The sequence below is a fragment of the Enhydra lutris genome, unplaced genomic scaffold (genome assembly GCF_002288905.1).
Source record: "Enhydra lutris kenyoni isolate GAN:26980312 unplaced genomic scaffold, ASM228890v2 scaffoldscaffold16, whole genome shotgun sequence".
Lineage (NCBI taxonomy): Eukaryota > Metazoa > Chordata > Mammalia > Carnivora > Mustelidae > Enhydra > Enhydra lutris.
The window spans coordinates 31,640,431-31,657,548 of NW_019154100.1; the positions used below are offsets into that span (position 1 = coordinate 31,640,431).

The window sequence follows — 17,118 nt, forward strand, 5'->3', positions numbered from 1 at the left end:
AGCAAAGTCAACCTCTTCTATCTGGGAAGGGACCAGCTGCTCCAGGTGTCATTCTGGCTTCACAGTGATAGGATCCTGGTCCATCCCCTTCCTACGGGTCACAGGGAGCATCAAAGCACCAGGCAGGAGCACCTGGCAGCTCATCGGTTAAGCCTCTGCCTTCTGCTCAGGTCATGATCTCCGAGTCCTGGGATCAAGTTCCCTGCTCTGCTGGGAGTCTGCTTCTCCCTCTGCCCTTCCCGACTCCCTGCTTGTGCTCTCTCTCAAATAAATAAATAAAATCTTAAAAAAAAAAAAATCACTAAAAAAAAAAAAAAGCTCCAGGCACCCTCAGAGAGGTGGGAGCACCACAAGGCATGCAGAGTGGTTGGATTACGATTTCGGCTTATTAATTTGCCTGACTACTGCTCGGGAGATAAAGAAAGGGACTAAAAGCATATTCATCATTCTCGTTGAGTTGTGGGATGAGATACTTATTTTGGGAAGTAAGGTTCCAGGTAGGAGGGCAGTGAGAAACGAGTGTTTTATTTCACAGCTTCTAAAATGTGAGCACTTAATGCTCTCACATTACCATGTATTATTACAGTTCTATAAAAACCATTTCTAGGAATCAGTCTCAAAAATTTTGAAGCCTCCCCAGCAGAGCTGAAAGGCAGAATTTAGAAGAATGCCCTGTAGATAGAGAAATGATACTTTCAGTTCTAGGCATTGAGGCTTACTCTGGTGGTATCCACACTCACGACTTGATTTACTTTATGCAAACTATGCAGTGACGGGGAATTTGTGTGCCATGACTTCAAAAGTAGGTAACCTTTTTATAAAGGAGAGAAGATGGGTATGAATTTTCTGGTTTCCAGATGGGAAAACTGAGGCCCAGAAAATAGCCGGGAAATTACCTGAAGCAAAAGCCAGCAAGTACTGATGGTGCTGGAAAGAAAAATCCATCCATTTCGATGGACAGCCCCACCATTTCTCTGCTCCAGGCCTTGGGGAACACCTCCACCCAGCCCTGCTCAACCTCTGGTATTTCTGCTCCCTTGTTGGGATCTGGGTTTTCATTCCAGGGACAGCATTAATGGGCTGTGTGATTTGCTGATCACACTAGCACAGAAAACACTGCGAAGCGTTTGACTCCTGTTCTCCCATTATGATCAAGACCTGGAGACAGAAGAATCGAGAGAAATTGATGGGGAGCTCCAAGACCCTTATGGGATCCCAAGGAAAACCATTCAATCTATATGAGCTTCAAAAATGTCACCTCAAGGAGGGAAATCCCCTGGAGGCAGCCCCTAAATCACTTTGGGTGGTGATGACAGTTTCACACATGTGTGGACCTTGGCGAGTACGTGCATTTCACATACTCTTCCTCACTCTATCCTCATAAAAAAAACCACCTCCACTGCAGGGATTCCCAATGGGCAGTTCTCAAACTCAAACCTGCACAGAAATCACCTAGGGGTTTGTTCCATTCAAATTCTGATTCCTTGGGCCTGGGGCTCTGCATTTCTAAAACTCCCCAGGCATGCTAGTTCTGTGGCTCCCAGGACCCCACTTGAAATAGCAAAACACTAGAGCACAGTTTGATAAACCGCACACAGTTCTAAGGATTGAAAAGGCAAGAGCAATGAATAGCTCACCCGCGGTGGGGCTCAAATGAAATATTAACCCGCTGAAGATATTTTTTATATGGCTCTTTTATTGAGAGTGTTCTACTGACACCTGGCAGGGTTACAGCAGTAGAGCGTGCAGGTTAAAAAAGGCCTCTGGGGGCACCTGGGTGGCTCAGTGGGTTAAAGCCTCTGCCTTTGGCTCGGGTCATGATCCCAGGATCCTGGCATCGAGCTCTGCATCGGACTCTCAGCTCAGCGGGGAGACTGCTTCCTCCTCTCTCCCTGCCTGCCTCTCTGCCTACTTCTGATTTCTGTCTGTCAAATTTAAAAAAAAAAAAAAAAAAAAAAAGGCCTCTAAAGGAGCCCAGGAAAGGAGTGAAACAAGATCTACTCACGGGAGAAGCGAGCGAGGGGTCTGGCGGTCTTGTCTCCAGCTTCATTTGCAACTGGAGAAAAAAAAAGGCAGACAATGCAATAAGAACAAGGCACATAGTCCACAGAACACACCCAATTTACAGCTAACCCTCTGGCTGATTTGACATTAAACTATGTTTGAGGATCTTTGTAAGACAATAAAAGCAACTTCACTTCTCTCTTTCTCTTATTTCTGGGATTGCTCTCAATGTCCAAATGAGGATAAATGTCTTAATCATTTTGATGAGTGCATTTGAATAAAGCTGGAGAGGACCTAGACAATATCTCTTGTATCATAGTTTATTATGCCTCGAGGTGGTAACTGACTTGCACCTACGTGGTAAGAGGCAAGAATGCCTGAGTTCCAAGCGGGTTCGAGCTTCCTCTTATCAGATTGTCTTGAAACACATAAATGTAAACCACCCCATAAATCCAATCTGCTCAGCACACAGGGGCAAAGTCAAGACAGGATTTTAGAAGGTAACAACAAGATTAGTTTTTTATTAGGAAGGCTGTTTAAATTTAGATGCTCCCAAACAGAGAAGTTTAAAAGGGGCGAGGGGAGTGGAATTATTCGGAGAACTGCTCTAGAAAAACCTTACCCTTAAAGCTTCTCAGCGAGGCATTTCACCGTCCTCTGAAATGTCTCTATATAATTTATCATGTGGAGAGAGTCATAATGAGAATCCCCTATTTATGAACACCACCTTTGTGATTAAAAACAGAGATCGATCATCAAGTAGAAACACAAGTTTCACTCACATTAAATATCACTTTAATGCTCATAAGGATTACAGCTTGGTTGTTTTATATACTCAGAGTAAACAGGCACAGATACTTGTGGTCAAGTTGAACAGAACACCCAAAGCAATTAACTGGAAAAACCTGTTCGTTTTAGCTTACAAAAAAAAAAAAAAAAAAACAACAACTCACTAAGTGGCAGAATAGAAGGGATTGCTGTAATCATGAATGCATGCAAAGCTGCAGTAGCCACACAAAAGAAATAACCGCTTTGTAAACACTACATCAATGTGCAAAGAATGGAAGGAGTAAAAAAAAAAAAAAAAAAAAATCCTTTCACCCTCTCACAAAGGTAAAGATTTCACAATGCACTACGTGTGGACAAATTTTAAAAGTTAATGGATCCAACCTGGGTCTACTTTTCTGTCATTTGCCTGGCCCATTGTCTGCGCCGGCTTTGTAGATTACCAACAAGACATTACACAAAACGACCAGCAGGGGGAGATGACATTGCAGCCTGCTCCCACTACCTCCCAGCATTTCAAAAAGAAAGAGGGCTAGAAAGGGAGGGAGAAGAAAGCCCTAGTAAGGTATAGACATGAGTTTCCCTGGCCTTGAGTTCAAATGATTCCCTCTTCAAACACCATAGAACTCTAAGAAAAGAAAACAGAGCAAGGGGTTTTTTCCCAAAAATATTTGCTGCAGAAATTGATGAGCTGCTTTTAACGTAGGAAAACAAAGACCACTGCCATTGCTGAAAACACTAGCATCCACTAAAATGTTCAGCTTGGAGAATGAGCATTTTCCCTGTGGGAAGGAAGGGGACACAGTGACATATGACAATTGCAGTCACAAATTCACATGCAGCAATGACTGTTTCCTCATGCAAGAGCTTTTCCCTCCTCTACCCACCACCCCATCCAAGGATGGGAATTGCTGACCCAGATCCAAATCACACCAGGAGAGGCAGGAATCCAGATCTAGGCCAGTGAAGTATCAAGAGGATTGTCTCTACTCAGAAAGAAACATGCCAGTGGTATTATTTTCCTAAACACAGACCCAGTGCCACATTCCCTTACTCCAAGGTCTCCAGTGATGTCCCAACACTTACAAGACCTAATCCAGCTAATGTGACCTGGTATGCAACACCTGGGCCCATCTAGTCTTCTCAGCTCATTCTATTTGCCAGAGAATCCACATGCTCTAAACTGACAATTCCCAAACCCTACACACACTCTCTCCTCCTCACTCTTGTTCGTTTTGCTCCCTCCTCTCCCCAGTGCTCACCTGCCAACTTCTACTCATCCTTTAAGATTCAGGTGGAGTCATTTATTTCTGAAAAGCTTCCCTGACTCTCACCACAACTTCTCCATCCCATTGATCTCTGTCCATACACTTAACTCCCTTCCCAGACCACTGGTTCTCAAACTTCAGCAAGGAGTCAGAACCATCAGGAAGGTATGTTTTAAAAAAAAAAAAAAAAACAAAAAGACTGCATTTTAGCATTTGCTAAAATGTAAATTCTGATTCTGTGAATCTGGGGTGGGGCCTGAGAATGTGCATTTCTGACATGTTCCCAGTTGATACTGAGGAGCTGGCCTGGGGACCATATTTTGAGAATAGCTCCTCTCAACTACAAGGTACCCCACCCAAGACAAGGAGCATAACTTTTCATCTTTGTATTTCCAGTCTTTCGAACACTGAGCAAGTGCCACGTAGAATAACACATAGGTCAATATTTTTAGAACTAAATCAAGTAGACTAAATCCATACCACTGCCACAGATGTCTTAGTAGACCAAGAACCTAAGACTGGCTCCCAGAGGACTATAAAAAGTCCCAGGTGTGTTGTTTGGCCCCACAGTGTTTTTAAACAATTAGTAGTCTACATTTAAAAAGCAAGAGATGTCAGGGGCACCAGGGTGGCTCAGTTGGTTAAGCATCCAACTCTGTATTTTGGCTCAGGTCATGATCTCGGGGCATGAGATTGAGCCCCACTTCGGGCTCTGTACTGGGCATGGACCCTACTTAAGTTTCTCTCTCTCTCTGCCCCTACACCCCCCTCCCCCCAAAAAAGGCAAGCCAACAGATTTCAAATAAAAATTTAGCTTGTTGTCTTTTCTCAATAACTGAATAGCTATCCAGTGCAAGGCCCAGCAATGGATCACTGCCGAGACGCCCCCTCCAGGTGGTTCCACCTCCTGCCTGTTCAGGAGGCAACTCTGTCGACTGGCACTGGACATCGTTCTCTATTCTCGGCATGGTCCACAAAGCAAATTAAAACAAAAACTGTTTAAAAGGCCTAAATAATGAGGGGCGCCTGGGTGGCTCAGTTGGTTAAGCAGCTGCCTTCAGCTCAGGTCATGATCTCAGGGTCCTGGAATCGAGCCCCACATCGGGCTCCCTGCTCAGTGGAGAGCCTGCTTCTCCTTCTTCCTCTGCCTGCTGCTCTGCCTACTTGTACTCTCTATCTCTGTGTCAAATAAATAAAACCTTAAAAAAAAAAAAAGCCTAAATAATGAAACTAAAACTCAATAGAGACCAACACTACAAAAAGAGGTTGTGGCCAAGCTTGCTGAGCCCTCTGTGCCCAGCCCACCGACTGCTCAGACACATCCAGGCTTCTCGACCAACACAGGAGCCCTCAACCTCTGCTGTCTGCCCTTTATTTTAAATATATATATATACACACACAGAGCAAGTCCTTTTTTTTGTTTTTTTGTTTTTTTGACAGAGAGAGATCACAAGTAGGCAGAGAGGCAGGCAGAGAGAAGGGGAAGCAGGCTCCCTGCTGAGCAGAGAGCCTGATGCAGGCCTCGATCCCAGGACCCTGAGATTACTATGACCTGAGGTGAAGGCAGAGGCTTAACCCACTGAGCCCCAGGCGCCCCTATACAGCAAGTCTTAACAGCAAAGTAGATGTTCCATTCATCAGACCCAATTAGAGCTTGCATTTGGCAAAATCTCATAAAAGTGATTATGAGGATTTAAGGAAAGTTATCCATATCATACTGTTGGGCAAAACACCCAGACCTGTATATATCATTGATTCCATTGACATTGAATTGTAGGTCTAGGCTGCATGTCTCTACAGGCAAAGAGAAACGAGTGGAAAGATGTGTACGAGATGTATTAATAGTTATTTCTTCTGTATGCTGACATCTGGGGAGATTTTTAACCTATTTTATACTTTTCTGCATAAACCTAATAGTTTATGTAGTCGTGTACCACGTTTATAATCAGAAAAATGTTTTATTAAAGGGATAGAAAACAATTAACTACTATTTGATATACATTAACATTTTAGATACTGTATGTGTATGTCTATTTATTCATACAAATTATGTTTTAGATTCAGTTTCCAGAGCAGTCTTGGATCACAAAATCCAGGGGACTTTCCATCTCTAGTCCAAGAGGACTCCCTCTAAGATTCAAGAGACAAGTCTCCCACTCTCCTCTACAAGAAGTTCCACACTTTCTAGGTCAGGGATTTGCAGCCCTGGCCACACATAAGAACTTCCTAGGGAACTTCTTAAAATCCTGATGCCTAGGCCACACCCTGGCCCAATGAAACAGAGCCTTGGGGATGGGACCCAAGATTCATACCTGTTAAGGGGCCCCCTGATCCCCCTGAGCAGCTGAGAGGCACTGATAGTGTAACTTCACACATTGTTACCAAAGCAACATTCGGGAAGGAAGGTGTGGCTCAAATTCCTTCAAAAATAATCACCCCTACTCAGTTCCTCTTTTCAGGATGCTTTTGTTGTGTCATCAAAAGCCTGAACAGAGATATGCCTCTGCATTAAGAAAAAAATCAACTGTTCTAACTGCAAACATAATTGTGGGAACCTATTAGTGAGCAACTCTTCACATTGAGAAGGGTTTCTTATAAAATGATTTAGGGGCGCCTGAGTGGCTCAGTGGGTTAAGCCTCTGCTTTCGGCTCAAGTCATGATCTCAGGGTCCTGGGATTGAGCCCCACATCGGGTTCTCTGCTCAGCAGGGAGTCTGTTTCTCTCTCTCTGCCTGCTGCTCTGCCTACTTGTGATCTCTCTCTCTGTCAAATAAATAAAAAAATCTTAAAAAAAAAAAAAAAAAGATTGCCTCCAACTTCCACCGGTGTCCTGAGCACCAACTATAAGCCCAGCACTAGGCGAAGCTCTGGGGGGACTGCCATAGTAGATTTCACTCCATCTTGACATACAAATAAGTTAGGGGGGAAAGGGATGCCTTTCAGTCTGGGTCTATCTACCATGAGCTTGGGAACTGACTTAAAAACTATACTGATGATGATGATGATGCAGATTCCTTGGTCCCAACTCAGAAACCCTGAATCAGAATCCCTCCAAGTAGGGACAGGAGGCTGGGTTTTAATCAATTTCCTCAGAAGCTACACTCCTATGAGAAAAGCAGCACTGTAAATGAAGTATGCCCTTCATATGTGTGTTATAGTGCACAGTCCCCACACCTCCAAAAAAACAAAATGGCCAGAAGCAAATCTGAAAGGAAGGGCTTGCCATGGAAACCACTGAGAGAGAGGCAGGAGAGACAGGAAGTTAACTCAGAACAATGAGCACCCCAGCCCCTGGCCATGAGGGTGCGCTGATGTCCCAGCTCAGCTGCGAACAATCCAGGCCATCAGAACAGGAGGGGGGGTGGTCCAAACAGTTGTGGTGGTGGCCTGGGCAGGTGCACACTGCTTTGTAACCAAAAGTAGCCCCCAAAACACCACCACCCTTGTTTTGGAAGCTCCGGCACCTGGGCGAGTATAAACGCAGCTGGGGTACCGGGTGCGACAGCCAAAGCACGGTTAGCAAATGAGCCGGGAACAGAGTCTGGCTTCCTGAAAGGAAACCTGCCCAGTGCGTGGCCTGTCAGCTGCTTTGCCACAGTATCTGAGGCCAGCCCAGGAACCTCTCGAGGGGAGGTGCTTTGGGAAGCCTGGTGGGCCAGAAAGCCAGGCACAAGGGACTCCCAGAGAAGAGAGCCTTAGAATGAGGTTCTAGACATCTTCCGAAGTTACTATAAAAGACGAAGCTCAGAGCTGCTCACAGTGCCTTCAGCTTGCAAAAACCCAAACAATGGCAAGGAAGGAAAACTGGCTCGATGCTGGGGAGCAAGAGACTTGGCCCAAGATCATCACATTTGCTTAGTTGTCCCCTTCTAAGTAAGGCCTTCCATAATCACATGACTAAGATCACAATTCCCAACTCCCCCTCTTCCCCTGCGCCCATTCCCCTCCCTGCTCCACTCTTCCCCGCAGCACTGTCGCCTTCTCGTAGGCTCTGTACTTTCTTCATTGGGCGTTTTGCCTTCCTCCTGCCACTACAATGGATTCTCCGGACCAGCGCCAGAGAAGAAGGCCATGATCATGATCCCATGGTCGTGGTGATGTGAGCCAAACTCAGAACATGGATTCTCTACCCCACCCCCAATGCCTAAACGCCTGGCACGCAATATTTATCATACAAGCTGATGACCAACCTTCTACCAACCTACTGCCCGGAGTACAATGGGTGCCAAGAATTAGAAGAAGTGGAGGAGGAAGGTGGAAGGACGCTAGCACACAGTGAGCACTTCCATGGACTGTAGGTATCAATTCAGCCCTCAGAAACATTGGGCAATATTTATCAAGCCCTGACCCAACTGCAGGTACCAGGTAAGGCTGTGAACAACCCGTCCCGGCCCCTGCCTTCACACTGAGACTGCCGTTCCCACGTGAAACGTACTCAGGCCGCTGGAATTCAGAAAGGTCAGGTAACTTTTCTAAGAACCCACAGTTGTGTGGCCAAACTCCAATCCAAAGCCAGGTGTACCTGGCTCCAAAGTCCATGTTCTTTCCATTTGGCTTCTCTGCTTTCCAAGAGGGGCAGGCACACTGGAGCCATGCTCCGGAGAGGGCTGCACCTAAAGAAACGTCTTACTGAGGCCTGCCCCTCTCCCTCAAGCCCCTAGCCGCCGCCCCCCCCCCACGCCCCGAAAGCCACCTACTAGCCTCCAGAGAGTGGAGGAGGTCACCTGCCCGGGACCTCCTACCTGGCACAAGCCCAGAGACCGTCAGTAGAGAGAGGTCCTTCTGCGAGGCGGGTGCAGGCGCCAGGACTCACAGCAATGGCATCCAGAAGAGGGAGACGCCAGACACAAAGGAACAACGTTCACTGCCCTGTAAGAGCCCCAGCTACCAGCTGACTCCCCCACCCTCTTATATCCTCCCTAGGGTGAAAATAGGGACAAGAGAATAGGAACAAGAATCAAATTCATGTTGGCATGAGAAGCACTACAGCTCACAAATACAGCCCCAGGAGGCCTGTTCTCTTTAACGGGGGAAGCAACTGACATTCCAAGGGGTCAAGTGACTTGTCCAAGATCAGACCAGAGCCAAGGAGCAGAGTCGGAAACATACCCGTCTCCCACTCCGAGCCCAGCGTTCTCAGGAAAAGGGATGTAGTCAGTCCCTTTAACTCCCACACGGTGGTGTGTTTGAGGGGGAAGTAAAGGGTCTGGCTTCCTTTTCCCCCCTGCTGGGTTTGGTAAATATCAATGCCTGACAACCCCAGGATCCATTTTAAGCACAAAAATGTAAAAGTGGTGTGTTAAGGAGGCTTCTGAAGCCCAGTCTGACTTATGATCAAAGCCTGCAATGGGTGGGACGGGGGAGGCTGGAGGGGAAGGGCGGACAGGTACATGGGAAAGTGCGTCAGCTTACATGGCACATCAAAGAATAGGGCCACAACATGCCTAATTCACAAAAATAACTGAGTTAAACACTTATCTAAAATACATTATTGGGGTTGCTTAAAATGAGAAATGCTAGCTGTGTAATAACTAAGGACCAGACAAAGTTCTGCTCATTCATTACCTAATTTTATCTTCACAACAACTCTCTGAGGTTATTGCTATTATTTTCCCGTTTTCTAGATGTGGAAACTGAGTCTTTGAGAACTTGAGTAAATTGCCTGAGATGAAACTAGTGAGTGGCAAATCTGGAAACTGAATCTAGTGCTCCGTTATTCCAGAGCCAGTGCTCCTGACCCCTGTGCTGCCTGCCACATCCCAGCACCTGAGTGTTACCACTGTTTGCTGAGCCCGACTACCACCCGGTCCTGGTAGGAGAGGCCCTTGTCTCCTCCCCAATTAGCCTCAAGTTAGGAGCTCACAGAGGAATGCACCCTGCTCTTCTGTTCCTTACACAGAACAGAGCTCTGCAATCCAGCTGGAATTGGTGCCCAAATGACATAAAAGACATCAGCACCCCTCAGCCTGTTCCTCCCCACCCCCTTCTATATTCAGAGATGCTCAGCATCGCCTCATTATACCTTCCGGGCCAATTTGGCTGTCAAGTTGACTCTGAATCAAGCTCTTGCACAAAAGAAAATAAAACCAATTTGTAGTGATGACTCAACAGGGCTGATAATTTGAGAGTGGCAGGGATGGTGCACCTTCCAGGCCTTTCTTTCCTAAGGTAACGGGCAAATCCTTACAGAGGGCAAGGCCTGCTTGCCAGAGGGCAGAACGGCTCACTGGTTCACTCAGCCTGGCGTGCCGTGAAACACAGACAGAAGGAAAATTATACAAGCCTTTGCCAACCTGAGAAGACTGCTTGGGAAACATTTTTCCTTTACTTTCTTTATTTTAATTTGGAGGAATGTGGGTCATATGGGAAGACTCGTGAAATGAATTTCTTTCTTCCCTGGCCCTGATTTTATACATTTTTTTATTTACCTATATCCTACCTCGTTCCACAAATTATATTTTATTTCTATTTTGCTGTAGGCACCAATCCTTTATGGAACAAAACGGGATATTAAGAAAAAGTGAAATTTATTTATTTCAATCACTTCCTTGCTTCCTTTTCCTGATCCCTCTTTCCAAGTTGTTGGGTTTCAAACTGACTTTTCAAGGCTTCCTGTGACTTAGATCAAACAACTGATTAACCTCTGTTGAGTCCCCACTGGATCCCCCATTTCCTGTTGCTATGCTGGATGCAAGGATGGACATTACTGGCCCATGGGTGGCCAGGAGTCCAGCTGAGACCCAAAGGTCAGGCATGGAGTTTCCTGACACAGATTACTGGAATTGTTACAAAATAAATGTATCACGGTGCTGGTATTTCTGTGGAAACCACCTGGTCAAGGTACTGGACCCTAACCTCACAGAGCCTGAGGCCAAATTGGGGAAACATCATATTAATACATGACCTGATCCAAATTCTGCCAAATGCTAAATGAAAGGTCCTTGTTCACAGAAGAACAAGAATCAGAACTGTATGAGATTAAAACCCAATATCAGGCTGGCTGTCCAAACTGTTCACTAACTAGAGCTCACTCCAGACAAGGCAAAGAAAAGTATAGAGAAGAAGAGCAGGGATGCGAAAATGTCTTACACCCCCACATCATGCCAGGCGCTGGTAGGAACTTTACGTCCATAATTTTCATTAATGTTCACATGAGCCCATGAGGTGAATATTATTATCCCTATGTTCAGATGAGGGGACTAAAGCTTAGGAAAGGTAAGTAACTTGTCCAAATCAGGGCCAGTAAATGGGAAAGCTGGGCTTGAAACTGAGTTCTGTGAGCCATTCTGCTCCTTCCTCTGCAGTTACCAAAGCTGGAATGCATGTTAAAAGGCGTCCAATTCAACTCTGCATGTCCTGCTTGGATCCCCTACAACATCCCAGACAAGAGGATGGCAAGCTCATGCCTGAATCACCGCTAGGGATGGGAGTACAGCCCCTCTGGAGATAGGCTCCTTCACCTTTAACCCGCTGTACAATCTTAGAGGGCTCTTTGTTATGATGAAACATTTGATGACAACTGTCTTGACCTCAGCCACTTAAGTCCTCTCATCCCCAGACTGACACACCCAGTCCCCCCCTCATTTGACAAAAATAACTGGAGGCCTTCACCCACAAAAGTCAAGTCACTTAAATCATTGCCAAAAGAAGAGAATATATGTGTGTCTTTTTTTTTTTTTTTAAGATTTTATTTATTTGAGAAAGGGGGAGCATGAGCAGGGCAGAAGGGCAGAGGGAGAGGGACAAGCATTCTCTCCGATAAACAGGGAGCCCAATGCAGGGCTCAATCCCAGGACCCTGGGTTCATGACCTGAGCCGAAGGCAGAGGCTTAACCGACTGAGCCACCCAGGTGCCCCTATACGTGTTATTTTAAGTAAGCCTCAGTCACCCATTGCTTGAACAACATTCGCCTTCAGGTGAACAACATTCACCTTCACAGTGACCTTCAGGCTAAGCCAGATCCCCATCTTCTCAGGAGACAAAGGGCATCTGGGAACCATCTCCTGGACTATATAATCAGGAGCTGTCCAAGACTGAGTATGTTCCAGAAGGCCGCTGTCTGAAGCACCTCACCTCAGACTTTACTATGCATAAAAATCACTTGAGGATCTTATCAAAATGCAGATTAAAAAGACGTGGGGCCTGAGACTCTGCATTTCAAACAAGCTCCCAGGTGTGGGTCCCGGAACCGCACCCTGAATAGGGAGGCGTTAAAGGACATAACCCACTTGGAAAAGAAACAACCAAGCACACTATCTAAGAGAAAGCGCCAGCGTGGTTTTGAAAACGTACACTATGGAATCTAACGTCCAATTCCCTTGGTTTCTTTCAGCAGTTTTGTGAGAAAGAACTGTTTACAGCGTGACTTTGAAACCTACTGAAGGACGGACGCTGAGGGTATGCATGTGAGAAGGGGCCCAAGCAGAGAGGGAGACGGAAGCTCAGCCCCCTCCATGGGCCTGACAAAGAACAGAGCTGAACCAGAAAACTGCTCCCCACCCCGAGCATGCCACCAGCAGGGTGCAAAGCCCAAAATGAGCCAAGAGCTCCCCAGTTCCCAGGTAAGAAGTCCACATCCAGGCGGCATTCGCTGGAGCTGCTCCGTCTTCATGCATGGTCCTTGCAGGACCCTGAGCCCCGAAGGGCTGGCGTGCACACTCAGCTCCCGAGCTTGGCTCAGGCACGCGCTGCCAGCACTGTTCTGTCCAGCAGCATAGATCATCATGCTGTTACTGACCAGCTGCAGGCTGAGCCAATCAGAGGCTTCAAACAAATAAAATTAGTCACAGGTCACTGTACCCTTGAGCAGAAACTCAGATGCCCACTGGGCTGAGCTCCCCACAGTGGAGCCCATATCTGCCCAGACAATTTCCCTCCAGCCTCGCGCAGGGCCTGCTGCACACATGGCAGCTGAGTGAAGGGCTGGAGAAGGAGCACAGGAAGCCAGATCCGGCCATGAAGCCACAGAGGCCCTGGGACAGAGACCGGCAGGCTGCCAGGACCTCTCCTCCTCTGCAGACGCCAAAGAGCCCCACTTCCAACCCGGAAAAGGCTCCTGGCTTGGCAATTTATCTTCTTGACTGGATGGAAGTTTGGGAACTCTTTGGGGTAGGGAGAGTCACAAATTGGAGGCAGGTGTACTGAGTTTGGCAAGCAAGTGTTCAAAAGTAAAAGGTCTAAATTCCCTTGGGAACAGCTGGCCATCGTGGCATGAATCCCTGATGCTCACACCAGCCGGGCTGCATCCCAGCTGCCTACATGTGCATTAGGACTCTCAGACGGCACATGGCCAAAGAGGACTGTGTTTCTCCCAGAAATCTTGCTCTTCCCAGACTTTCTCAGCTCGGTAAATGCCACCACCACCTCTCGGCCCTCCTTTCCCCACCAAAGTTGATCAGGACAAAAATGTGTGAAGTTATATAATTTCCATTCCTTCCATCATACCCATAGCCCTTCTGCCAATAAGGCCTATAGTGCTTACCTCTAAAATATCTCCTAAGTCCTACCACTCCTTCCAGCCCCTCTCCTAAAACTGGGGCCCAAGCACCCAGGGTCCTTTGTTTAGATGACCCCAGCATCATCCTAGGCTCTCCCATTCTACTCTCGCTCCTTCTCCGTCTGCCACCAGTCCATCAGACTGCATGGCTTCCCTGCTTACATCCCTCCAGCACATCTCACTGTGTTCAAATCACTGCCTACACATCCTTCCCTGATCTAACCTCATCTCCTCTCATCTGCTACTTGACCACGTTGCCATAGCCTCCTTTCTCCCTCCCAAAGCCACCAAAACTACTCCCACGTCAGTGCCTTCTCACTTGCTCCTCCTGCTTGGAATGCTGTGCTATACCAGTAACAAGGATTCCAATAGCGTCGCTCCCCTTCCACGACCTTCCATGCCCAGAGGCCAGTCTAAACATTTTACAGGTGCTAACTCATGTGGTTCTCTTCACGACCCTAAGGGGTAGTGCTGTTGTTATCTCCACTTAACAGAAGAGGTACCTGAGGCACAGGGAGGTTAGGTGACCTCCCTAAGGCCACATAGCTTGTAAGTGGCAGAACCAGATTCATTACTGTGCAGTCTAGTTCCAGGGCCTTGCTCTGGGCTACCTCATACCCTGCCTCTTACAGATCTCATCCTTTGCACAGCAGCCCCTCACCTTTCAGGTCTCCACCCCAATGGCAGGGCCCCAGAGCCTTCTCAGACCCTCACCCTCTCTCAAGCACCTGTCGGTATCTAGAGTTAAAACACTTCTCCATCACAAACATGGACACAAGAGGGTATAAGCTCCCGGAAGGAAGCTTCCAGCACCTTTATGTTCTGTACCCCCAGCACTCAGAATTGTGCCTGGCCCAAAGCCCCCTCAGCAATAATGAACCAGCCCACTGCCTAGCTTGTTACTGCCTGGCCTCTGAAGTCCTCTGAGTTTTCAATCCTCCATCTTGTCGTATCTTGTGTATTATCTGTAGTCTCCCCACGGCCTGCTCCACAGGGTACAGTCTGACCCCGGGTGCCAAGGTCCCGCACACTGTGGCCCCAGCCCCCTGCTCTGGCCTCAGACCCCACCATTTCCCACATCCTGAGTTCGCTACCTGGGGTCCCACTCTGGACGCTTTTCTACCTCAGGCCTTTATTCATGCCCTCCCTCGACTTTCATGTCCTTCTCCCCTTTCTCCAACTAACGGATGCCCATTCACGCATCACGAGCCAAATGCAACTGCCCCGAAAGAACAAGTCACTCTGTGATCCAGCTCCTGTCCTCCTGACACCAGCTTCCTGTCATGACAGGTGGAGAGACTGCAGGCTTTCCAGTCAGACGGACCTCCTCTGGAATGCTGGCCCCTCTGCTGTATTACCAAACCTCTCCAAGTCATTTTCCTCACGTGCACTTTTAAGTCACAACACTTACCTCTCAAGGTTGTCCAGGTGAAAGCTGAAATGTGGGAAACACTCAGCACCATCTTAGCCCACAGTCATGATGAGACGCCCAACAAAAGGCAGATGATGGGGTCAGTGTTACTTCTTTAAGGCCTACCTTTCCAACAATATGTGTGTTCTATGAAAGTAGGGACACACTCTTAATCCTCTTCCTATCTTCACAGCTAAGTGCACACATGACACATGAATCTCAGTAAACCATCTTCTGCAGAAATGCAGGAATGGTATCTTGGGATTCTGGTTCCAGATAACTCTGGGATCACAGGAGGTCAAAACCTTGCTCTGGTTCTTTTGTTTTAGTACTAATAAGGAAAAAACTGAGAGATGGACAAAAACTATGTTTTTATCTTATGTTAGAACTTATGTTCTGGGCTGCCTGGGTGGCTCAGTGGGTTAAGCCTCTGCCTTCAGCTCAGGTCATGATCTCAGGGTCCTGGGATCGAGTCCCACATCGGGCTCTCTGCTAGGTAGGGAGCCTGCTTCTTCCTCTCTCTCTCTCTCTCTCTCCACTTGTGATCTCTCTCTGTCAAATAAAATATTTAAAAAAAAAAAAAAAAGAACTTATGTTCTAACGGGATCTTATGTTAGAACTGACTTAGAAAAGGAGGCGAGGAGGACCCAGTTGTGGTCTCTGGGGGCAGGTAGCAGAGGACAAGCTGGAGATGAAGAGCACTCCCAGGGAGTTGGCCGTTGATGGCCAGCTCTATTAATTAAGAAAAAAAACTATTAAACCATACTACAGTCTGCTGGTGAATGAGCAAGAGATGAGGCATTAAGGGCAAACTGATCATTACTCGTTTTCAGAGAAGGCGGTTGCTCAGCACGTCATGGCCGCCTGGCTGGATGAAACTTCCACAGCATCCCCACTAAGAGGACATACTGCGGTAAGGGGAAGAAAGGTGGCCGCTGTGCTTCTAGAACGCACATTACAAACCTTCAAGGGACAAGCCTGATGTGTTTTCCTCTGTCTCCCTTTGTAGTTTCTACAGAATTCCTTTTTTTTTTTTAATTTAAATTCCATTTAGTTAACATATACTAATTATTATTAGTTTCAGGGGTAGAATTGAGTGATTCATCAGTTACATATAACACCCAGTGTTCATGACATCAAGTGCCTTCCTTAATGCCCGTCACCCTATCCCCCACCCAACGCTCTTCCAGCAGCCCTCAGTTTGTTCCCTATACAATTCCCTCTTACTCTTCCCAGCACACACACTGAGCTCACATCCCCCGACTGCCTGCTGGACTGTGGTAGTTTTCACCTTCTTCCGCATAAGGTTTTTCTGCTAATGAGCTTGGAGTCTAGTTAAGGATTCAAATGAACACTGTGACAGAAAAGTCCAGGGTACTCTCAAGAGAGAGGAAGGTTGTAGGGGTGTATATTTTAGATTAGGGAAGCAGAGTAGAGCTCTCTAACGAAATTAAATATAAGCTCGTGTTAAGATTTGAAAAATACACTGCCTTAGCCTCTCCCCATTTCTCAGCTAGCCTCTGCACAGCCCTGCAAAAGGGAACCTAGAAAGAAAGGACAGAGGGAATGGGAACAGCCAATGGCAACAGTTGTGTCTACTTGTTTTGGGAAGGGTGTTAGCAAAGCTGTGTCATGAGAGTCATTTTCATAGGACTTCAGACCCTGATGGTCACTGTGGTTTATCATGGTACAGAGACAAAGCTCCGGATTCAGGATTCCAGGGCTCGATGTGAATGCCAGCCTCTCTCTGCCTGGTCCTGACTCCCTCATTCAGCCTCTAAGGGCCAGAGCTGCTTCTAGAAAACAGCTTTAAAGGCAGGATACATGCCCCGCGTTCCTCATGTTGTTTTAAGAAAGGGCTAAATGAGTTACCCCATAAGAAAACACTCTGTAGGTGCAACCACTCTGGAAAACAGCATGGAGATTCCTCAAAAAAGTTGAAAATAGAGCTACCCTACGACCCAGCAATTGCACTACTGGGTATTTACCCTAAAGATACAAACGTAGTGATCCGAAGGGGCACGTGCACCCGAATGTTTACAGCAGCAATGTCCACAATAGCCAAACTATGGAAAGAACCTAGATGTCCATCAACAGAAGATGTGGTAGGTATATATATATATATATATATATATATATATATATATATATA

At 46.9% G+C, this 17,118-nt stretch overlaps 1 protein-coding gene across 2 annotated transcripts in view; it reads right to left on the reverse strand.

Annotated features, from left to right (window-relative positions):
• The window catches only part of LOC111147299 (phosphodiesterase 1C), a 598,548-nt gene that overhangs the window by 424,515 nt on the left and 156,915 nt on the right, over positions 1 to 17,118 (reverse strand). For both annotated transcript variants that reach the window (XM_022503266.1, XM_022503265.1), the window contains exon 2: positions 2,006 to 2,056. In XM_022503266.1, the coding sequence (XP_022358974.1) occupies positions 2,006 to 2,056 (51 nt within the window). The remainder of the gene's footprint in view (positions 1 to 2,005; positions 2,057 to 17,118) is intronic.